Source organism: Anguilla anguilla, chromosome 5, assembly GCF_013347855.1.
Source record: "Anguilla anguilla isolate fAngAng1 chromosome 5, fAngAng1.pri, whole genome shotgun sequence".
NCBI classification, from domain to species: domain Eukaryota; kingdom Metazoa; phylum Chordata; class Actinopteri; order Anguilliformes; family Anguillidae; genus Anguilla; species Anguilla anguilla.
This window is the reverse complement of record NC_049205.1, coordinates 39,732,437-39,757,868: the sequence shown is the minus strand read 5'-3', so window position 1 is coordinate 39,757,868 and position 25,432 is coordinate 39,732,437. Positions and strand designations below refer to the sequence as shown.

General features: G+C 44.1%; 1 protein-coding gene across 1 annotated transcript in view; it reads right to left on the bottom strand.

Annotated features, from left to right (window-relative positions):
• LOC118227749 (carbohydrate sulfotransferase 8-like) overlaps positions 1-25,432 on the bottom strand; it is a 166,099-nt gene that overhangs the window by 115,478 nt on the left and 25,189 nt on the right. Inside the window, exon 2 of the mRNA XM_035418595.1 lies at positions 5,564-5,763. Coding sequence (XP_035274486.1) covers positions 5,564-5,738 — 175 coding nt within the window. The 5' untranslated portion in view covers positions 5,739-5,763. The remainder of the gene's footprint in view (positions 1-5,563; positions 5,764-25,432) is intronic.

Below are 25,432 nucleotides of genomic sequence, written 5' to 3'. Positions count from 1 at the left end.
TTTCCTGGTGTTATTCAAATGAATTTGGGTCAAATATACCGCAGGTTACTTCTGGAACTTTCCATGCGACACCTGAGGCAACTAAAGGTTGCCAGCGTGTTTATATGTGGACACCAGTGTCCAGAAGACATGTGTGTGGTTATTCATTTAAAACCATAAAAATGGTCAAAAATATTGTGTTAAAAAGATAAAATTAAGTATTGAAATACATAAAATGTCCATCACAGAATCCTGTCATTTTTTAAATGTCTGTCAGGGAGAATGAGTGAGCCAGCTGGAAAGGTTGTGCGTATATGCCAATTGATTGCTGATTTTGACATTTTATACTAAGGTTTCAATTTAAAAAAAACTTCTGTTGGATATGTGTTGAATATCCTGATTAGATTTAGGGAATTTGATGTATCTTTTGGCGCACTGTAAGAGTGCATCCAGCACGTAGGAAAAAATGTGGACTTTGATATTCCAGCTGTGGTGGCAATTGTCAATTGAAATGATCCAGATATGAGATAGTGTGATGTTGCAAGGAGCTTGACTTTTGCTGGGATGGAATGGGAATGTTGTGCGAATGGAGTTTCTAGGTCATCTTTTATTTCTCCCAGAAGAGTAATTATTTCTATGGCTGGGTGTTTGTCACAGCAATCACAGGTGTCGCTAATAAAACCCACCCTTCTTGTCACTTTTTTTTTTGGCAGTTCTGTGTTTTTCCCAGTTTTTGTGCTTTCCAGTGATTTCTCAGCACTTTCGGAGGGTAACTATAATGCAGCCTGCTGTCAGTTGTTGCAATCAAATGTTTAAGGGCTCGTGTCAGCGGTCTTTACGCTGAGTGCCCCTTGTCCTGTCGCTACAGGTGCTCCGTCAGAGACGCAAACCTCGCCATGTAGGCTACAACATGCACCAGATATAAGTTTAAAGAAATGAAACACGGCAGCCCAGTTTTAAAATGATTTCAATAATGAAATTTCAGCACGCTGTTTTTCTAACAATGTTCTTTTACATAATTATCCACACTTATATCTCCATCCGTTATTTGCGTGATCCTCCCTTAAATGCATACACAACAAGGATAGAAGCGCACCTTGTGATGACTTATGCAGATGACACGCATCCTGGACCCATGCGCCTGTTTGATGCATATGGCACATGTTTCTGGGGCCGAATGCGTCATGTCTGTACCTGAAACTAATGGGAACAGGCTTAAAAAACTTGGCCTATATTGATTTTTAATTTTGATTCTTTATTCAGGTCAGTCAGTCTCTTTCCTTTTTGTTCTCTCAATTGCACTTCAGTGCGAACCCTGATAGAAAGGTAGGCTGCATCTGACTCTTGAGAAACATAATAGGCTTCAGGTACTCTGTGCAGCAAATTTTCACATGCTGAAACTTTGCAAAGACAGTCTACTAGTTAAGACGTGATGGTATGCTTTCCATACTAAATGACACTGTGCAAATTGATTTCGAATTGGTTTACTGGTTTTATTGATTTACCTGTCATAGGCCATTTTGAGACTAACCTACTGTACACTCAATAGACAGTAGCCATTTTATTTTAATTTGCAGGCACCTAGTTGTGTTTGTTGCTTTCTTGGGAAGAGAAGACGATGATGTAGCCAAGTTACCATACGGTGCTTTTCCTAACAAAATGGCATCTATTTGAAAGCTATTAATAGCTGTCAGCTATTAATAACAACTGAATATGTTTACAGTTAGTGTAATAATGAAAGTGTGTCACCATTAGCAAATGTCAGGCTAATTTAAAACGATAGCACAGTAGTAGTGCATTGGCTGTTGACTGGATTGCACTCGATTCGAGTAGACGCTGAGTCCTTTTACTCGCAGCACTGAGGCTGCTGTGGTAGAGCTAGCATGAGGCCTGCACAGTGAAGAGCTGCGCTCTTAGCTGCTGGCCAGTGTCCGTGCTTGTGTTGCGGTGGAGATTTATACCGGGTGCCCTTATTGTCCCTCAACAATTATTTAGAGTCGCCAAAGACGGTGATGTGTTGGAGCCGGTGGCCTTTGCAGTGCTATTGTACGGTGCGTTATCTTTACCGCGGGGAACCAAAGTCAGAGGAATGGGAAAAATGAGAAGGCGGGTCAGATGGAACCTGCAATCCACAGCACTTATTAAAGCTCTACGACGTCCACAGACGAGCCTCAGCAGATTGAAATGTCTAAACTGGAGACAAAGAGGGAGTCCCTTTGTAACTACTTCACAGAGGCTTTATCTGCTCTAAAACTCCGTTGGGTGCATTAACATTATTATTACCATTTCCATTAACAATCTCTGAAGGAATTCAGTGTAATAAATCTACCACCATCTCAAGGCTTGTGCAAGCATTCACATTCACATCTGGCATCTAACATAACCTTTCAGAGAATATCTCCTCTGATCATCACAAAGGATGCTGTGTGGCTTCACTGTCCAAATTATATTAAATGGGGGAATTTGGGAATCAGAATTTGTAAAAAAATCTGCAAATGGCCAGTGTCCTCTGTTTTGTGGTGCAGGCTGTTTATTCGAAATATTCATACAGATTTAGACAGCCACAAAGGGTTTCAAATATCGCCAGTGGCGGTTAACAACTTGATTTGTATTGAGGCCAGATTCTAAACACGTATCAGGATTGGGTCAGGGGGAGGTGTAAGGTGTACTCTCTGTCACCTTTTACAAAACTAACAACACCAGTAGGCCTACGGGCAATGTTGACGAGGTCCGCTCTGAAGGAAGCAAGAATTCTCACATTGTAAGGCTGCAGTAATAGCCCGGAATTACACATTCAGACACAGTACTTTACAGTGACAACCGGCCTTTCGCTCTGTACCTGTGTCTAGACTTTGCAAATATGCTGCTATTTGCAGGAAACAGAACAGTCTTCTATGGATCTCTCACACTTCACCATGACGTTCTGTTTTTTTTTCCCCCCACGAAACAAAGAAACGCATTCTGTGAGAGAAGGGCTTTCGGTGCCCGTACACATGTTCATTGAGTGCTGTGGGATCAATGGAACATGGGAAGGAGTCAATCGTGCAGAGTGCATTTCTGAGGCCAGTAATGGCGCGGGATCCATGTTTTAACCCGCGCCGTGCTTCCTCCCTGCGTCAGGAAGACGAATGTGTGAGCGTGCTTCAGCGCTGCGTTCAGGGACGGCGCGGAGGAAAAATCTGACCTGAGCCGAAGTTGCTGTCGTAAGTGTTTCCCGCCGGTGTTAAACTACACGGGCACCGGGCACCTTCTGCGATTGCCGCTAGCTTTGATAAATGGAACGAGGAATTTCTCCTGAGTTTATGAGCGCGCCTCTCCTCTGGATAATTTATAGAATCGCGGCGCATTCCCCTAAAAATACACGCGCAGCCGAGGCCGTCCTGGAGGAAGGAGCAGAGGCTCCTGCTAACACGCGGCACAAACTGCGAGAGCTTGCAGGAGTAAATAGCCCCGGGTCGCGCCCAGCGCAGCGTGCGGTGATCGTATGGCAGCTGTGGCTCCGTGCCTCGCAGAACAGGAGCGTATCCCGCCAGAAAACATCTCATTAATTCCCACACTTATCTCCGGTCTTGCTTTTTATAGCACGCTCGCAAGCTAGCTCAATTAACTGTGTCATGTAAATGCCCCAGAAGATGCTGTAATTAATAACTCTGGCGCGAGATGCTTTTTTATACAGACCGCGTTCAAAATCGATGGCTTTTTAGATAACCACCCAGGTAAGGCTTTTCCTGCGCTGTGGCTACTCCTCTGGTTAATCTGCGCCACCTGGGGTCCAGCTGAGCTGCAGGAACGCGTTCTTCTGATGCAATAACTGCACAGATCAGCCGGTTGGACCGCAGAGAGGGGAAAGAGGCAGCGGCCGGCTCCATTTAATTCTGACTTTCATAGAGTGGACACCCCCAAATGGGAGAGATAAATAAAAGGCAGCAAAGGGAAAAGATTTAACGGAAAAAGGCAAAACACACCGTCCAGCAATTGTTGTAATTCCTTAGATAAGTCACTGAATGTCAAGCAGCCATTGTTTTCGTTTTTTCATGTTTCGCTACAACGCCAGCGCCGCCGTGCTACAGCGGCCTCTGTTCAAGCGGCCTCGCTGACACTCCAGTGTTACTCTGAGCGCCCCGTCGACTTTCAGCGCCAGCGCTCTGTTTCCTCAGCCGTGGGGCGGGGAGAGAACCGCGGCGACACAACGCTCCTCCCAATTGTCTCCCACCGCCGGCGAGACATTATAGCCCCGGGATTCCCGCTCTTATCTCGCCTCGCGCGCTCTCTGTCGCCCGATTCAGACGGCAGCGGGAAGAGACGACGCGGGGAAAGCAAACGCTCGCTATTCCGGCCGGCCTTCGCTCGCCGGGCCGTCCTCTTCCTCTAACTTTCGCTTTCGTTTCGGAGCCCCGCTGATTGTCGGCGGTGAAAGCGCGCTCTGGGCGGTTTCCCGTCTCCCTCTGTCTACCCAATAACACTCCGGTTTTGGCAAACTGCGATCTGTGGATATGTGGATGGGCCGAACGGGCCGCCACAGCCAGTCTTTCTAATGGAAAGCGGTAATTCCCGCTAGCGATATCGATCTGTGCGCAGAGAAAAAATGGAGACCATAGCTGATGCATTTTCTGGTATGTGCTGTGGGTGTCTCCAGATTTTATTGTTAATGAGAGACAAAACTGCTGCTTTTCAGCTTTATCAAGGCAAGGCATCTTTGAGGGAAGTCTTGCCCACAGAATAAGTGGAGAAACGGAGCTCTGTCTTATGGAAGGGAGCTTCAGGGCGGCGGGGTGGTAGCATGCTAATAGAACTGGGCTTGAGTTGTGGGTTCGATTCCCAGCTGGGATGCTGTTGTTGTACTCCCCTAGAGCAAGCTACTTCACCTGAATATTGCTTCAGTAAATTTCCAGCTGTGTGAATGGATTGCGTGTAAAAAAAAAAGTAATCTGTGTAAGTAGCTCTGCATAACAGCATCTGCTAAATTCCTAAAATGTAAGCGCACTGTATAATAAGCAGTCATATTAATGCAATCATCGGAAATGGAACGCATTAACGTATTGTAAACAGGGAAACGAGCGCGCATAAATATCCTAGGATTATTTTAATAGCTTTATAAAAACAAATGAAACGGCTTCCATTTCCCGAGGGAAAAAAAAAACAGGCGAAATAAAAGCGGGCTCTTTTTCTGCGTTCGATGGCCCGGTCGTTCGAGCGCAGTTCGTTTCAGGGTAGCCCCGCCCCGGTCCCGGTGACTCGCAGGACGCGCTGATTCTTACTTTCACCGTAACGTCGGCAACCAGCCGAGACCCAAAGGAACCAGGTGCAGCCTGTTAAACCGCGCAGCCGACCGCGTGACGAACTGCTGCGGTCAATCAGCTAAGTGCTGAGTAACCACGGAAACCTGCACGCGCTCTGCGTCTCCCGCTCCGGGATTGGCCGACCCGATCCGCCCCGTCAACCGCGGCTGGTTTTTCACCGCTCCCGCGTCAGCCGGTGCCCCGGAGCGCCGCGGCCCAGGCGCCCGACACACGCAGCGGGCTCCTTAGCGGAGCTGGCGGGCGGGCGGGCGGGGGGGGGGGGGGGGGGTGGCGGGTTGACTGACCTGGGGCCTGCTGCTGCACCATCTCGGAGAGGTCCTGCAGGTGGATGAAAAGCACCAGGCCTCCGGCCCCGAACAGCAGGAGGAACCAGAAGGAGCAGGGGAGCTTCATGGCCGCCGCTCGCAGTCTCCGCCTCCTGCAGCGAGCGTGGAGCGGCCTACATTCCGCCAGGGTCATCTCAGGTCAGCCCTGTGAGAGGGACCTGGAGGGAGGGGGGAGACGAGAGAATTAGCACACCGGCAGCAGGTTCCTCGCCTGAAGAAACGCCACAAATCCAGCCAGGACAGCCCATTCCAGTCTTTAATATGCATGAAACACATTTAGCAACAGCGCTTATCAATAATGATAGTTTAATCATTAAGTGGACGCCTTCAGCTGAGGGCAATTTACAGCACGTAACTTGCACAACTGCCTTACTCAAATATTTTAAAAAAATAAAAAAAGAAGTATGACGTCAATGTTAAGTTAGTGATGAAGTACAATTCAGAATGCGAGTGTTAAAATAAAGACCCACTACTCTTTAAATCAAGGGGCTTAAAAACAACAACGTTTGCGCTGATTGGCTGCCTTTGCAATGGGCCCAACATTATGCTCCATCAGACATGGTACACTGCGTGCATGTAAGACTTATTAATCTGCTTATTTACGCATAAAATGAATGCATTGATTGGTCTGCGTTTTCGCCTGTGATGTCACTTCATACTGAAGGTGGGGGAAGCCAGACGAGCAGCGGTTCTGTGTGTGAAAGGGAGCGCTGTTTCTGTGCTGTGTGCGTGTATCAGACCGCCCTGCGCTGCTCGTGTTTCCGTGGCAATGAACCTGCCGTTGGCTCCAGGTGCGTCTCTTGCCCGAGACAGGGAGCGTGTCTGCTTCTCAGGGGCTCCTACTGTGAGATGTGACCCTCTTTTAGAAATCGGGGGACCGTGACCGTGACCGTGACCATGCTTGGTGTGCATCCCGAGCACCAATAGCGCTGTCTGCGTTGTTCAAACCGCATGGCGGTATGCACACAGGCGTGGGCGTACACACATGCGCATGCACGCAGGTTCCTCTACATCGATACGCTTTAAGCACACACACACACAGCCAGAGGCATTACTAATGCCATGTTAGTAACACTGTCCTCTTTATAAACACGCACATGCACATACACACAAAGCCAGAGAGACCACATGCTGTGTCCTGGGTAATACTCTTCCTTCGTACACACACACACACACACACGCATACACACACATCCATCTGTTAGCTGAAAACTGTACGGTATCTGTGATCGTGTCTCGCCTTGGGAGGGGTTTAAGCCTTTGTAGCAAAATTTAAGGCAATTAAAACTGCATGTGTATTCATTAATAGCTACTGATACGTGGCCTCTGACGATAAGACTGCATGTCGTAACTGTACATTACATGAAGCATTCACTGGCACTAATTGAAGGCTAATGGTACATTTTCTAACAAATAAACACGAAACTATAAAATCCCTTAATGACCCCTTTTAATAACTGCTTTAGCCATACAATATATAGGATTGTGCCAGATTGCAATGCACCTGAACTTCCGGCAGATTTAAGCAAGTGTTCATAACATTAAAGAAAATGCAACACAAATTGAGATTTATTAGACACTGTTAAAATGCATTTGTAGTATATTACATTTATGTTTTATTGCCATCGTGAAATTACTATCATTAAATCGGATTCACGCAAGGTATGCAGATGCATGATCAATATAAAGCCAATACGTACTCAAGCTGATCTCATCGAACACTTAGATTTCCACCTTCTTGTCACCATGTTTGTTACTAGTAAACTAGAACAGTACAGCTGTAAAAGCACAGGTAGAAAACTCCATGACCCGCATTTGAAAAGCACATGATGTTGCTGTGACCAGTGCCAACCGAGGCTGGTAGTCCCATAAGGGGGACACAGCATCTCCCAGAGAGGGTGGGAGGAGTTTCCAGGATACTCCCCGCCTCTCTGCTCATCAGCAGCTGTCAATCAGGCGCCTGGACTCTGTCAGCGGCGGCTGCCTCAGCTGTGCAGTCCTGCAGCACCACGACAGGCTGGCTGCAGAGGGAAAATGTGCATGTGAGGGCTCCTCGATGGAGGATGCTGCAGCAATGGGAATTAACCTACCGGTGCAAACTGCATGTTTCATAAAAGGAAGGAAAAATAAATGAGCGCGACATATTCAGAGATTTGGGTTCTGACGAGTCAGAGCAACCTCACATGATCCCACATAGCTGCGTTCCACGCATTCTAATTAGATGTTAGTATGCAGAGTGAATTTAGAGAGTGAAACCTCCTCTAATATCATACTAAGGAAAAAGCCACTTTATACGTCGGAATATAACATATAATCACTGCACAGGCAGGTGATTCGGTCCTGAAAGCTTATGAATAGCATACTGAAAACTATAGTCTTTTAAAAATTTTATTAACAAAATGTTTTTGCGTTAGCTCTGCACGAGCGGCCACGTGCGCTTCGACAAAAGGCCGCTACTGCCCAGTCCCGCCTGCCAAACCCGAGCCCGAATATGAAAATATATCCCGGCGTGTCTTCAGTGCGCGTGCCAATAACGCCAGCCCAAGGCACACTGCAGCTGATTTCTATGCAGCAGCAGCAGGGCTAGCTCCATTGATCTCACGGGAAAGAAACGTAGCGTCTCAGATCAAACGCGCTACCTTCAGGAACAAAAGTTCGGACATCAGTGCGTTTTCTGCGGAGGATATTAAACAAGTCTTTTGGAGATTGCTGCTATGTTATGCGGTGAAATTTGGAAATAAACCATCCAAAGTCCCCTTTTATAAAGTTATATTGGAATGACTCACGGAATACGTCAAATTTAATCTGCGCTCGACAAATTTATACCCAGACGAAGGCGAACTGGTTTGACTGAGCAAAAAAAAGATGCCGTGCGTTGCAAAGGCAACGCAAATATTGGTGTTTTGAAGTGCAAGTAGAAGTAAAATGACAGCTATGCTGAGACCGCTAATGTATTTAATTATTCCATATGCCTCTGAGATATTTGAACAGCTCTGGTGGTGCGCTAAAATGCAGCCGTAACTTTATGAGGAATTAAATGCGCAGGTGGTCAGAAATTGCTATATTAAAGAGTTCTCAAGCAGAACCAGGAGCTGATGTTTCATAATGCACGTAACACCGTAAATTAGAGTGAGGACATATTTTCAACCGAATATCAATAAACAAATTTCATGAGTAGTTTTGAATTCATTAGCGGAAATAATCATTGGTTAGCAGATGCACTACTAAGGACATATTGGAGAACAGTGGTAGAGAGCATGCACTAACAGTGATGGGGGGGGGGAGGATGTGTAATGTAAATGGAGTGCGTAAAGCATCCTGAGGTCTATTGCCTATTGCATGCTGTGCTATGAGAGTTAGCGCCGCTAAATAACCAACATGTACTCAGACATGCCTTAAAAAATCTTCACTGGAGCTTGTGTTTGCCAGTTTCTTATTTGTCCCTAAAACAGGGTGACTCAGTGGAACCCAGGCAGACTGGCTGGCAGCGATTCTGATCAGGAGAACTGATATGATAGATTAGAGCTTGTCGCTCTTCTTGACACTACTCCCATTTGTAAAATGATGCCTTAAAAACTGGAATTTGTGAATAGCTGGTTCAACTTTGTGTTCTGTGAACATCATCTTTCACAAGCATGTTGGAACTGTAAACAGCCAGGGGGTATGCTGACAACTAGAGGGGGGGTTGGGGGGCTGAAGGGGGGAGCCTTTGTTTCCAAGAATGTTTTACAGAACAGCTTTGAAATAAGTGAATTCTAATGACTTTTGAAAGGAAAATGACATGAGAGGGGGGCGAGTGAGAAAAAAGGAAATATGTTGTTTTTTTATTGCGGGTTCATGCAGCATAAAATTACAGCAGTTATGAATAAGACTGGGTGTTTGTCACGGAAAATATTGGCTATTTAATCGCTTTGCTCCGTCAAGTAAAGCATGCTTTTTTTTTTTTTTTTGCTTCTAACAGAACGCTGTTAGAAACTGAGCATGCTCAAATTACATTTCTGAAATAATGAAACAGGGTTACCGTGTGTCTTTGTTTTTATTTCTTACTTTCTTCTCTATAACATGTTGTTTGTTTTGGTACATGTTCTATCCGTCGTCATTCAGTTCTTTAGTTTTTAAAAAAAATTCTGGTTGTCAATGAGGGGGGCGGGGGGTGGCTGCACCCTCGCACCCTCGCACCCGCGCCTCTGACGTCATCGATCTTTCACTCCGGGAGCAGCGTGCTCAGGGAGCCAGCAGCTCTGAACTGTTAATGGAGCTCCGGTACGGAAGCCAATAAGGGGGCCACGGAGTGACACGAGCCAAGTCTGCCTCCCACGCCGAGAGAAATCTCTCCCTCGCCACCGGGAGTCGACTCCCACTCCCACCGCGAGCGCCAGCGCCGGCTGCCGGCACCCGTCCAGCCGCCCCCCCCGCCCTCGCTCTCGCCGGGTTCTTCCGAGGGCGGCTCCTCTGCGCTTCTGCAGGCCGCGGGAGGGGCGGCGATGGGGATTTCGGCAGCCGTAACCGCCCCGATGCGTTCGGCTCGGTTCTCCCGCTTACGTGACATCGCAGCATCACCGCCTCGTTGCTCGACGAGGCCGGGCACATCGGCGAATCTCTTTCGTTGACGTGCAGCTCGAGCGCGTGCAGACGGATGCGCGAGCCGTCCCGGACTGAGGGGCCTGCTTTGCCGCCCTTCTGTGCGGACCCATTCATTTACGCCCCTCTTCGCAGACAGACTTGATGTACTGCGCAAAACAAAACTGACAGAGCGGCATAGAATAACGATGGGCGAACGGATTAATGAACTGTACCACTGGCTTAATGAATAATTCAGCCTCACCTGACATTATCAATGGCGATGGTTGGTTATTGATTCCACGCTGTATGATATACATCACGGCCGGGCAGTGGCAGGCTTAGGGAGCCATAATGACCTCAATTAAACAATCAGGGTTGTTAAAACCGGCGGGGAACAGGAGCCGGTCTCGCCTTGGATTGGGCCGGAGGGAGACGAGGTAGGAAAGATCAAACTGAAGAGACCGGTTAAATATGTTCTCCGGCAATGTGTAAAGATAGGAAGGGAAGGAACAGGCCGTCTGCTGAGATGATGTACAGTCCGTTCTGCGCGGGTCAATACTGGGTTCCGCTGTCTGAACTGTATCCTCATTACCAGCATGCAGGCTCCCATAGACCCTGACTGCAACACGCCCAGTTAACCTGCAGACCCGCTGGGGCCCCGCTTCCAACGCATCAGACCAGCCCAGTCTGACATGCCCTTTACGTAATATGATATATACCACAGCACACACAGGCATACATACACGCAGCGTGTGTGTGTGTGTGTGTGTGTGTGTGTGTGCGTGCAATGCAGCGTGTGTGTGTGTGTGTGTGTGTGTGTATGTGTATGAGCACAATGCAGCATGTGTGTGTGTGTGTGAGTGCGTGCAGTGCAGAGAGCAGGATTTTATGTTATTAATCATCTTGTAGAACATTTTTTTAATTCATTCATGCTGAATTATGGCTGATTTTGCAGTTGCATCATGTGATACTGAACTATGGCGCGTAGTCCAGTGAAACCGGATGAAGCTTCTGTCTCACAGACCCAACAGTGCAGCCTCAATATCTTGGAGGCTAATGGATCTATATGACTGGAAGTATTACATTAATAAATTACTGACAAAATAGAAATTATGTCTCTCGGTCCCAGGCGCCTCTGTGATAAGTTGATATTGTGTTGTCCTACGGATTGGTTTTCTGTTACTCTGAAAGCAGATATTAGAGATATTGGTGTAATATCAGATTGTCTCTGGAAGTTCATAAAAAACGATCTTGATAGATACACAGAGTGACCTATTACCAAACTTACATGCTTCCTACTTCTTAGAAAGAAGCAGGAAAAAAATATTTTTTTAAAAGACTGCTGATGGGTTTTTAACAAGAAAAAGCAAACCAGAAATATATATATATATACTATCTGATACCACTGTCCTGGCTTCAGTTCACTGGCTCTCCATTACATTTTGCGGTGACTTCAAAAATTCTGTTACTTGCGATGCTCTATGCAACTGGCTATGTCCCATCACACATGAGCTAGCTCTTTATTAACTTCAGAGCGTTATGGTCCCTGACAGCTGGCTCTCATGACCTTCTTAATATTTATGGAAAATCAAAACAGGTGGCGAAGCTTAAAGCTCCCCACAGTGGGAGTGACATATCACATCATGTATGGGAAACAGATTGTCTGTATGTCATTAAACCTCATGCTGAAAATCTCAGTGAATAAATATTTTTAGCCTTCCTAACTGTTTTTTTGCAATACTGCTGCAATATGAAACAGTGAACACTAGTCTGTGTTTTCAATTTTCCCCGTGAGCCACCTGTGTCTCCATTCTCCATTTGTCCTCCCAGCCGAATTGAAAATCCCATCTCAATTCCAGCACCAGAAGTCCAGCTTCCGACCGGTTTCCCGCGAAACAATGACAAAAAAAAAATCCCCCGCGGACGATGGGCAGACATTATATCAGCTGCCGGTCTGACGGGGGGATTGGGGATTCGACCAAGGTTTATCCCCCCCCCCCCCCCCCCCCCCCCCCCCCCATTTCTTCTACTGAATGCAGTGGGGGAATGAGTTTTTCGTAGCTAACGTCACCGCTGGGCTTGTTCACCAGTGATAACCGAGGCACTGTCCTTGAGTGGCACACCCACGCCGCGGCTCACCACCGCCACCGCCATACGTTCCATTTTCAGAGTCTTCCGGCTGGTTCTTACGGCTTTAACTCCTGAACGGCCACACCTCTTATACCAGTGGTTCTCCAACCCGGTCCTGGGGGACCGCTGTGTATTGCTGGTTTTCGTTCCAACCGCAATAGCAATCCCATCATTTTAACAAGCCGTTCATTTTTCTCGATTAGGTGCTTCGCTAAGCACCTTGATTTGTAGAATCAGGCGTGTTACTGCTTGGTTGAAACGAAAAGCCGTCACCCACACCGGCCCTTTCTGGATAAGACCGCGGATGCCTGCTCTAAAACATGAAAGCGCACGACCGAGAAAAATTAACAGCTCGTTACGATTCTGGGATTGCAATTGCGGTTGGAACGAAAGCCAGCAATACACAGCGGTCCCCCCAGGACCGAGTCTGAGAACGACCGTCTGACACATTCAGAGGCGAACGAAAAAGAGGTCAAGCGTGAGCGTCGCCGCGGTTCTCAGGAGCAGGCGAACGTCCGCTGCACCTGCTCTTCCGCCGAGCCGCCGCCTGACCGCGCTGTCTGTGCTGACTGCTTCCTCTCGGGCTCACACTGGGCGCTTTCATCATTAGGCCTGGCAGCGGCGGCGCCCGCTGACACGTCGGACGCCTTCTGACAAATTATTGCGGCGGCTGCTGGTCGCGGCTGCTGGTCGAAACGCGGGGAGGCCGACCACCGAGAGCGGGTGGGGGGGGGTCGCGAGAGCCCAGAGAGGGGCTCGCAAAACCGCCGTCGCGGCAAAGAACTGCCCCGGTAACGAACCGGGCTTCCTGTTGTCCTGCGAGTCTCGAACAGAGAAAAACAAAGACTAGCAACGGCTGTTACTTAGCAGAGATTTTTCAAACAGAGCCATCATTCATTTTGACTACAAAATGGGCGCTCAGTGAGTAAAATGTAATTGCCACTGGAGCTCTATAAAGCTGTTCAATTACAATGCTTAGTCCATCTTAAATGGCTCTTACACTGTTTACAGCACGCATTAATACTTCAATATGCGGTGCGATGTGGTCTGCGGAAGACTATTACGTGTTTACACAAGCCCCAGGACAACCCGGCAGCGTTCAGGAAGTTCCCCTTACTCAGTGGAAGAGATGCTAATTCTGAAGGCCTCCATATCCCCCCGAATTCGGCGCGGCTGTTTGGCGTCCGGCCGCGTCGCAACGGCGCTTCCTCAGAAGACCGCGCGTCTCGGTAAGTACCGATGCGAATCAATACCGCCGAGTCCGCGCCGACCCCCGACCGTTTCCTTTCTCCCGCTCGCTTTCATCACCGCAGCAAGCGCACCTCTTTTCGGCCGGCCCGGCCGGGGAAGAGAAAAGGATGACATTTTTACAGGCGTGTCCATTAGCGAAAGGTTTCCTACACAGTACACGGTTTTTTTTTTGTTGAAAAGGCTGTTCTACCTGGATACAGACACAGGTGCAGATTCGATATGCACCTGCAAAAACACGTCTCCTCGTCCCTGCTAGTTTCGCGATCTGGGGAGCTGCCTGGGTACAAACGAAATCCGATATATTTGCGGTTCTCGATGATAAATGCGTGCCGTGTATCATCCGTGGTCTCGATTCAATGAAGGTACTAATTCAAGTCTAATGGCATTGTTCACTGGGGAGAAACTAATATATGATAACCACAAAAAAGTCATACAGAACAGTCCCCTCAGCCTTGTTCTATCTTTCTGTCCTTCGATTAATTATGTTCTTCATATCAAATGAAATAATTACAGCCCTGAACAGAATAATGTTAATTAGATTTTAATTAAATTGAAAGCCGTGTTCCTTTCGTCGTTCCATTTAGCCAGTGCTCCCATTAAAGTGAATATATACCACCATAATTAATCTGCATACAAATGAAATGTGAAGATGCAAACAGACTGCAGACAGATATGCTTAGTCATCCTTTGCATGATTTTATTTATTTACCCTGACACTGATTTTTCAGGTTTATACTGTAGTTTACAGAGGCTGGCCTTGGTGCATTTGCATTATTATACTCTTTGTCCTTCCTTTCCTAATTAAGGTACTGCATCTAATCCTAATTAATGAACGGGGCCAAAAAACATAGATTCAAAGTCCTAAGAGATTGTACTTTGATGCTACAATAACAAAATAATTCAACTCAATTGTTTTTCATTGTAAACCGCAGAGAAATAGGACATATGCATATGTTAATATGCAATTAAACCAAACAAAAAGAAATAGCACAAAAGTATTCGTTAGTCTGTTGGAAAGATCACAATAATATACTATAATAGCTCTTAGTTTTAATCACGTCATATTTTGTGACATAGCTTGTAAGGTTATGGCTAATAAGACTTCCCGCACTGCTCCATAGGTTTTAAATTGAGCTTGAAGTGTTATTAGAGTGCTTTGGCATGTTTGTATTGCTGAAAACCATTTTGCCTGAGGGAAAGATAAATTAAAGCCCTACGTGTGTTGCATCAGGTTGTTGGCAGTGTATCCACACGGATTGTAAGGACTGCAGCCCAAAAATTCTGGCAGCACAGCCATCAAGCTGATCGCAAGAAAGAATATTAAGGCGACTGTAAAGTTAAAAATATTTGTATGAAAAGACCTCGTACAAACAAGCAAAAGAAAGCAGATGGAGAACAGGCGTACAACTATCTGTCTTCTACAACAATCTGTGCCTTACGTTTTTGGTGTTGTGTAAACAAAAATCAGTAAACTGTACGGTGTGGCCATCTCCACGAGTATTGTGCGGGGGTGTTCTCCCGCGACTGGTCATGACTGTGCCTCAGCGTGTGTCACGGTGTAATCGCTATGGCTACTACAGCACTGCGGATGCCCTCGACGACTCCTGAGGAATTCATATTAGAGTGCATGGTTGGACTCCTTCTCTCCGGTGTGCTCTGCAGCAGAACAAGCCTTAAGCCTGCCTTTTGATAAAAAATAATCTGGGCAGTTAAGCGCTTCGGCTACTACGTAAGCTATCTACATGCAATGATCCCTGAACATGTCAAGTCTGCGTATGGCTTACTGTACGTATACCTGCTGACAAATTTCTAATTGCTACTCACTCATGAAATAAACTCAGCAATGAAACCACCATTAAGCTTTAATAATCACTTTGAAACAGTGGGATAAAGGACTGCTGCAGTGAAGTCATGTTTTGTGTAATTCAGCCTATCAGAGTACACGGAGGTAAAAAAACAAAGAGTATGGCTGTTTAATGAAAATAAACTGCATGAGCAGAGTTTGGAGTTCAGCTCCATTTCTTTGTGTGACGGTGGGAATCCTTCTTTAAATCTGCATAAAAATGCGGAATAAATCATTGTCTTGTCTTGAAAGAACAGTGAAGAACAGGAATATTCTGTCGGAGCGAAGACCTCCTCTGGAACTATAAATAACAGTGGTATTTGCGCCGGTATTGACTGGCATGAGTTCATGCAGCTGCATTCTTCTGGGAAATCTTCCTGGCTTAAAGAACTTTAGATCTTCAGTCCCCAGAGTACAAGATTATCATGTTTCTGGAAAATGGAACCATCTGTGGTGGTATTACATGATAAGTTAATGTTCCCCACACTGATATAGCGGACGTATTAGGCCATGGCAAGCAAATAAATCTAGAAAATTGGTATATTTGAGGGAGAGCTTTAAGGGTTTGGCTACTATAAGCTTTGTGAAAGGCACTGTGTTGCCGAGGACGCTTTCCAGCCATCCAGGTTGATTTAGAGTCTTAAATAAAGCAGCAGCCTGGACATTTCATCAAATCTGCCCAGACAACATATTGCTGGTTGTCCAGCATTAATGTGGATTAACATGACAAATGGACGCCATGCTTCAAGATCAATACCCCCTGTCGGCTTCTCCCGGTGTCTCTATCTCTGAGAAGGGAAGAGAAAGAAAAAGGGCACAACAGTGGCTCCTGGCTGAAGGGCTAGTCCAGTATTCCATCACTCATTCTGTCCATATACGGTGCTCGGCTGTCGTCAGAGCACCGAAATTGGAAACAATTATTAATATTGAGCACTCTGAAATGATATTGAATATCAATACCTCGGCTGTCACATTTTGAATGGCCATGCAAAGATTAAATGACTATAATGAAGGAGTGAAATCGCACTTAATCTTTAGCTCAGCAGAGAGCCGTGGACATATGAATTAATAGCAAAGTAAAAGCCCTTATATTCTTTGAAGACAGAAACGCTTCAGCATCATCTATAACTTGGTCCGTGGCTGATTTCTAGGTTTGGCAGCGCAGCATGGAGAAAATGAAGGTGTGCAATATGTTCTATACAGAGAAACGTTTGCATGGATACACTGTATTGCCCATAAATGGTCGCAATTGTTTAAAAATGTTTCCATTACAGTCATAGTTAAAAAAGAAAAATGCTAGTCCTATTTCCCAGGGTAAGGAAAAACAGGTGTCAGGTGACAACTGTCTGGTGACTAGGCAGGTGACAATTCAGGGCTAATGAGCTTAAATTTAATGAAAGAATAATGAATTTATAATTACATTTCAGCTATTTCAAATCTTAGGTTGGCACCTCTAGGCTAGCAAAGGAGCTGTGTTGCATATGAAAAGGAAAAAAGGTCAGGAGGCAGACAGCATGATACTGAGGCCACACTTTTCACTGTTGAAAAACTGGAAACGCATCTTTCCTTAGATAACTGCATCCAAGGAAAGTTTTGTGATGAAGCCGCATAATGGAACAAAATGACGGCACCTTATCATTTACAATAAAACAACATTAAAAAGGTTTGAACACGCTGGTATTTATTCTGCACTAGAAGCCATTTAAGTTGATCTGGGTAATCAGAACCTGCCGGCACATCTTCAGACTGCTGCTCCCTTTCAATGTTCCACTCAGTGGTCGTTTATGACATGGCAAGAACAATCCCTAGACTGCTTTGAACTCGCTGTTGGCTCTGTGTGTCTTTCAAGCTAATTTCTTGTTCATTAGCTTTCAGTTTCTCTGTGATTGACATACATGGACTTTTTTTTATGTTAACTTACAGTTCAAAATGTTTTAGTTTTTGAGAAGAGAATGTGAGACAGGTAGCATGTCTTGCTAGCATTTGTCAGACCAGTCATTAGCTTATTATGTTGTGTCTTGTTATCTTATGTCTTATTATGCCAAATCATTTGGAAAGCCTTTAATAAGGCCTTTAATAAGGCTAACACAATTAACACAAGTAACTGTTCCAATAAGTTCTCGTGTTGTCACAGATGCTTTGTGTTCTTATGCACTTCATGTCACAGGCAATTTTGCCAGTCTAAATTTAGTTTTGGCAAGTACTGTAGATTTCTTACCTGACTGGGCAAATGTGAAAAAAGCCTTAACATTAAACCCAGATTAATGAAATATAATCTTATATAAGATATATATTGTATATAGATATGTATATATTATAACATACACACCTATATCATTTTTTATTTACAGACTTATATAGCAGCTTTCTGAGTTGACAGTCAAGGGGCTGTGGTTTACTACAAAGCACTGAAACGAGTTTGTGGATTTCCAACCCTGAGACCATAGGAGTAGACGCCCCTGACCCGCCTGCCTGGGTTTTCCCTGCTCCCCACTGCACTTTGAAGGAATGGAAACGCGTTTGCCTGCTCTCTAAGCTGGCTCCTTCATTGTCGAATAATAATAATCACAATAATAATCATATTTTAATAATAACTAGCGGATTGTGTGCAAATGGAAAATGGCACATTTCTTCTGTTCATCGCAATGCTCTTTACATTTAAAGTGGATGATTCATCTCAATCACCGCACACGCGCAGGACCGTACCTGGGTGATGCATGGCGTCCACTTCCCACCAGAATGCTCACCCCACATTGCCTGAGGTGAAGGGGGAAGGATTTATTTAGCCAGTTATGCTGTGTGGGTGGTGGTGGGGGGGGGGGGTTGATTAGATAGAAATGAATGAGCCAGGTCTATTACTCTGAATCAAACATGACTAGCTAACTGTGGCCTGGTAGACAGCCCAGGTTAGCCATTTCATAACAAATGACGCACAAGATGCGATAGTTATCCCTGATTCATTTCTCAGCACGGGGGAGATTTACTGACTCCATGCTGACAGAAGGTAATGGGTAAACTCAGGGTTTTCCTCCCCCCACAATGCTGTTCTGTGGGGGAGTTCCAAGCAAATTTCCAATTTACACCTGATGGCAGATAAAGAGGAATGCAAAGAATGTCCTTAAATGCCAACTAATCAATAGCGTTAAAATTAAGGTTCAGGTGTAATCCAGCCTGTTTTTCCTGTCTTGATGCACCCCCCCAAATGGGGACTGAAGAGCTGTCACGCTCAGAAGCAAGCAGGTTCCCAGGGGAAGCCTGTGCTACCAGCGCTCCCGTCTTTGTCTCCCTCTGGTAAACATTACCTGCCTTTTGTATAGCGCTGCTTCCGTAATTTGTTGCCGTAGTGATTATTGCTGAGATTACCTCATGCCCTCCCAGCACATCCCTCACATGTGAAAACTGGTGTTTATCAAGCCCAAAAAAAACTTGATAATATCTTTTTTTTAAATTGCACGGTCAGAGGTGGTGTGCGGTCGTTTCTATAGGAACTGATGCATACTGGTATTTTTAATATAAATTAATTTATGGAAATCAAGCTCTGAAATCTTGTAACTGTAATTTCCATATTGTTTTTTTTTAATGACATGAAGCTGGCTTAATGACATTAATGAAGCAGCTTAGACTTTTGTGATGATGGTATTTCTGTGACTGATGGCTTGTCAGTGAAAAGTTTTCTGTGGTAAATGCATTCATTTCTCTGTAGATGGCAACATAAATAATTCAGTTAGTTCATTTAAAAAGGGCTTGGCACAATTATGCAGTGCAATTCATTTTCAGACAGCAGCAGCATTGAGGAAATGCAAGCCATGCAATTCCATGACACTTCAACCGCGCCCCCTGACCCATAATAAAATATAGAATATGTTCACGTCACATTCTGGTTATTTGGGGTCATCCTCCGGCCTTCCCCTGACTATACTCGCTGATGAGCCGGTGATTTGCATTATCACCTTGTGTACAGACCATGCAGTACTACAGGAGAGAGCTGGCGCCAACTGGCTTACCTCTCAACTTTAGCCTGTGAGTGCCTAGCACATTTTTGGCACAAACCAATGCTGTAACCCCAGGCCTTGGCCATCTTAAACCCACCCTGTCCGTTGTGAGATGATGCTAAATGTGTCCTGGCTCTGTGGATTCCCAGCCATCTTCGTCTAATGACACAGCTAATGCTCCAGCTGGCGACTGTAGGCCCTGCCCTTTACTCATGGCAAATGCCTTTACTGAACGAGTCACTCAGGAGCAGAAATCCGCATTAGTGTTCATTGTGTGAATAACGCCCTCAGCTGACTAAAATCCTTCACTTGACCTTTTTGTTTCTGCCTCAGCAAAAAAATGAGCATTTTTCTAAACTTACAAGCGTTGAATCTCAGAATTATCCCAGTGGCACTGAGAAATGTAAAACAGGTCAACAGTAGAATGCAAGAAAATCTCTAGATGCCTTCTACAGGATACTGCAACAGCAATTGATTTTTGATTGATTGTGTTTTAGAAGTAGGTTGTTACTGCATTTCCAGTATAATTCATTGGCTAGTGATTGAGATAAGATACATAAGCAGTCAAGTCAAGATGAACAGGTGATGCTGTCACTGTCTGTGGGAAAGTCCATTGTATACCACTTCGCCGCTGAAAACAGCGAGCACACATAACTGCACGTCATGCTAAATTGCAGCATGTCACTGGAGCTAACTGTTTAAATAGAACTTCAACCATCTTAACTGTGTTACAATAGAGCAGTGTCAGGCAAACACTCTGCTCATTTTCTGGCTCTCAAAAGATAATTGCAGTTGAATAGAACTTGATAATGGTAGTTGATGATTTGATGTAATTACGCGCAAAAAGGAAAGAGACAATCTGCTGCAGATCAGAGAGCCTATGTCATCGTAATGAAGTTACACAGGAGTATGAGCCTATTTGGCTTCTTCAGAAAAGCACTCTCCATGAACGGCACATAGCAGCACTAGCGGCCTGTGCATGATATTTACGACCACACTGTGACAGTCTGTTTCAATCAAACGCAGACGCAATATTCAGGTGATGCTGATGACATATGAGTCCAGCTAATCTAGCTTTCAGTTTAAAAAAAAATCTGATTACAATGTCTTACTATCATTGTTTGCACAGACTTATTTCTTTTTCTGACACCTCTTATATGTAGGTGCTGTCGGTTTATTTATTTTTTTCTACATCCAGGAGTTCACACTGAGTTCTGTCACATTGAGTTCAGTTTTTATTAAAAAAATACATTCCAATATTCCATAGACGTATTGCGGAAGAGTGAAAAAAAAGCAAGTGCAAGAAGACTGTGACGTGAATATTTTTGATTGCTTTGGGGAAAAACAGCTAAACATCAGGAACAACAAACGTTATGCAGTATGCCATTGCATTTGGATTTGTTGTTTTAGTCTATAATGAAGTGTGATATCACAGCTACACCTACATTATAGTTATAGGTAAAAGCATTGAAGGAATTGTCTACCTGGGTTAAGCACTTTCACTGGTTTGACTTAGCACAAGCAAGGGGGAAATATTTACTGTCCCTTCTGTTACAGTATCTGCATGCAAGCTAAGCTTGCAATTTAGTGAAATTATCGAAGACCCAGTTTGTTAGCAAGTCTTCCACTGCAGCAAAGAAATCGCATGGCAGTTGGTATAACTAGGACACCAGTTATATATGTGGGCAAGAATTTTTTAATTACATTTTTTTTTAAAACCATTCCTTACTTAAGCACTATGCTAATTACACAGCTAAATAACGAAATAGTTAAATGTGATCTAGTCTTGCTGGAACCATCTTGCACCCATGCTTGCATTTCATTTATTGATATTTCATCATCCTGACTAGGCACCAGACAAAGCATAACATTTATAAGGTTATTTCTTGGGCCACACATTAGATTTATACGCAGTCCATAAGCCATAAAACATTTTATATTTCTAGACCCAACAGGTGATTAAGATATACATCATGGTTAGGATATAGGCCCATGTGCTTCAGACTGCTCCATAACAGAATATGGGGGTGATGCAGACCCGAAGACATAAACATAAAGAATACTATTTTTACTGTGGTATTGTAAAAAAACAGCACATTCAAGGACAACAAAGGTAAGCAGCTTCTTTTGAAAATAGATTAGCCATTGGCAGTTTAGTTTAGTGCGTTTACAACTGTAATCCACTCCTTTTACCCCATAGCTATCATGCAGCTTTATAGCAGATAATGTAATAAATGCACCAGTAACATCTTGGGCCAGAAATTCTATGTTTTTGCCTCAGGTATTTGAAGAAGTTGTCAGACAATTTGAGCAAAGAACATAATTCACAGCCATTAGAAAATTAAAACAAATAATCATTCATTGTGGACAGTAACCAGCATTACCTTATCTCAGCCTTTTCATTAAAAATGTAATATTATAATATTAGTTTCAAATATCATATACTATTTTCCCCCATTTCCCCCCATCTCAGTAATTATTATCCGTATGTGTTCAACACAATATCAGTCAACTGACTTTACCACAAAATATAGCACGCTTGTTTTTCCTCCATTTGGAGACAGTGTTCATGTTTTAAAGGTTAGTATTTGCTAAGAGGTAAGGTCACATTTTCTAAAATCTATGGTGTTTCTGTAACATTTCTATTTGACAAATTTTAAGGTTTAATTGAACTTAGAGCAAAAATAAGTCAATACAGCTTTGTGTCCATTCACTCCCTGGCTGAAGTGGGCTCATGCTTTTACATATTTTTTGTATTTTAACGAAAATTAACACCCTGAGGACTAATAAAAGGCATGTAAACACTGCGCTAAAGCACAAAGAGAGCATAACAGGCTCCCCGGTTTTCTGTAACAGGTCTGTGAAATAAGTCATCTGGACAGCTGAGAGGAAGCGGAGTGTGGAGGCAAGGGGTGGTGAGCAGTGTGGTATTGGACACCTGTGTCCGCGTGATGGAGATGAGGGATGGCTGCAGAGTGAGCGAAACGACCTTTACAAGGGCAGCGTGTCACCACCCCCCCCCCCCCACCTGGCATCCTGCGTGCGATGCGTCTGGCCAGACGGGTCGCTCTGCACGTCCTGCATTCCAGCGCTCGTGAGCACCAGGAAAACTGTCCTTAAGTTTTACTTAAAAAAATAAATTTAAAAAACACACTGAGCTGTGGCAGACCTTTTGGCAGTTTTGCTGAGCTCAGCAAATTATGTGTTTGCGTGTGGGAAAAACTAACGCTTGTCTGTATTTGTGAGTGGAAATGGGAATTCTTTATCTGCATATAAGTGTGTGGGCCTTTTCTATTTCTATCTCTATTTTTATGTGACTATTTTTTGTTGGCGCTCCATTGACTATTCAGAAGAAAAGCCAGTGTGTGGGGTTTGCTCCAATTTTCCACTTGAGTCAAAATTGAGGACAAATGTTTATTCAGTCCAGTCTTCAGTCTCTTTTCATTGAGTAGCATACTTCCTAAACAGAAAGGTGACTGTAATGCACGCTCCCATCCCCCCTTCACACCATTTTTCTTGTCTGGGTCAAATAATAATCGAGTAAGGACTTTTATAAACTATGAAATATTTAGCAGATGGTTCTGGTGTTTGGCGTATGGAAAAATGGACTGTTTCACACTCTGGTCTCTTGGGTATTTTTTTCCTGTTCCCTTTTAAATAGCTGAACATGTTTTGTTCAGACGGTGTCAAAATCTGTTACCACTTAGATTATCGCACTCTCGGTGTCATTAAATGCTTCAGTTTGTAATAAGAAGTAACATCATTAACAATGTTGTGAAGTTAGTCACAGACAGCTCCAATAAGACAACTCTCAGATCAGATCAGTGTGTGAAATAGTTGTGAGAAGTTGACTGTAATAAGTCATTACTGAGTTGCAGTCAAACAATTGAATTTTTAAAATTATATATCTTGCCAGATGTCTCATATACTGTATATACGGAGTTACGGACATAGGCATGCATACACATATCTTGACAAATGATTGGCAAAATAAAGTAAAGATTCTTTAGATGCAATTGAAGTATTTCCAGATTTGATTTAATTGGCTAAAAAAATGTTCTCTCCCTCTTCACCTTTAATTTGTGGTGAGCGTTCTGCGCAAAATGGCTGCCATGCATCACCCAGATGGGTGCTACACATTGGTGGTGGGTGAGGTGAGATCCCCTTCATCACTGTAAAGCACTTTGAGCATTTGAAAAGTGCTATATAAATGCAATGATTCATTCATTCATTCATTCATTCATATTATATGCCTATTTTGATTGAAGTATACTGTATGTTCACAGATTGCCTTAAATATCTTTCATTCATTTAATTTCCAAACGAGCAGTTAAGCATGCTTCATATGTTCATCTGTCAGTCCTGTATTCAGAATGTTCTACGTACAGCACAGACCTATGGCCCAGGGTGCAAAAAAATAGGAAAAAGCTCCTCCTGATATAGTATGGCCGATCAGAAGTGCCACAGCTGCAGAGTTCATCCATCAGTGAGCATGCGAACATCGAACGCAGAACATACGTCACCCCCTGGAGATGAAATAAAAGTGTGATTAGTTCACCTGGCTGGGGACCTTGGCCTTTAGCTCAGCTAACTAATCATCTCCCCTCTTTGGTGCAGCTGGCGAGAGCCACAGTTCAAAATCCATGGGGTCCCAACCCCGGTTTGACTGTGTGGAAATGCCACTGGGAGGTCAGGAGTGTCACTGACTGCCAGCTCTGTGAAACATCAGTACTGTATTTTAGTTCTTAAATAAAGTTTTTCTGCCATTGGCATCTCATGCATCTTCAGACAAATAGACACCCTTGTGTTGCATAAGGTGCAAGCATAGATGACAGAAGGTGGAGAACACATGAGACACTGAAAAATGTATATTGTCGAAACCTCAGAGTGAATTCTTCTCACTTCTCATTAAGATATCTTATTCTAGCCTTCCCCTGCTTTGTAAGAGTCAGTTATCTTTATTTCAAATTCATCAGTCAGCTGCTTAAAGGAGCCTGTGGTTGGTGAGAATAAGGACAATACCCTGAGTGGTTAGAAAGGTCAGAGTATTTACAGTCTTCTCCTGGCTTAATTTAAGGCCTAATGACTCAATGTTTTGAGACCTTTTTTTTTTTTTTTTTAAACTTACTAAGTGATCAACTGGAATAGTGTAAACATTTGCATATGCCACATTTACTGTTTTATTTTTTTTTCAAACAGTTAAATTTGGCAAATGATAAGTTAACTGTGCATTATATTTGCTGAAATATGGCATGTTTAAGTTTGCACCCTGCAGCGTTTCCACTAACTTTGTTTCCCATAGAGATTTAACGAAACATGCAGTTTGACCAAGGGTGGCCAGACTTTAGCATACAGCTGTATACATAACATCTCTGCCCACAGCCTAACCTAATAATAACACCATAACCTTTCCAGCAGTCTGGGCAGCTAAGCTGCTTGCCGGAGAAGAAGACCATGCAGAGATAAAAAGCGGGTTGTTATGTGAGGCATGGGTCAAAACACAGTGCAGGCAGTCATCTTCTAGCAGGGGTCATACACAAGAAGAAAAAAAAACAGTATTTGAAAAACACACCTCACACGTCAGCCTAAGTCTCCACACTCATCTCAGGTGTGGGTTCTAATTTATTAGATCTTAACCACAACTGCTGCTGTGGTGGAAAGGGATGTAGACAGACGTGGGTGAAGTACCATCCCTCTATGACAGCGCACTTGGTTGCTCCACTATACACAGTCTAATACTGATTGATAGGTTTCTAGATATAGAGATAGACAAGTAAATCTGTGCTGTGCACTGCAACCTTTTAATGTTACGGAGAATAAATATTTCTGACATTTTATAATACCCTTACTGCACCATATAATGCGTTTCATTCTTTTGTTCAATATTGTTAGTAAGATACAATCTTTTCAATCATACACTTTTGAGGATCTCTCTCCTTTCTTAATTAAAATATGGAAACTCTTTGGAATATAAATGGGATTTAAAATCTATGAGGAGAGATGGAAATAAATTAATCATTCTAATGAGGAAGGCTAGGTGTGATGAAA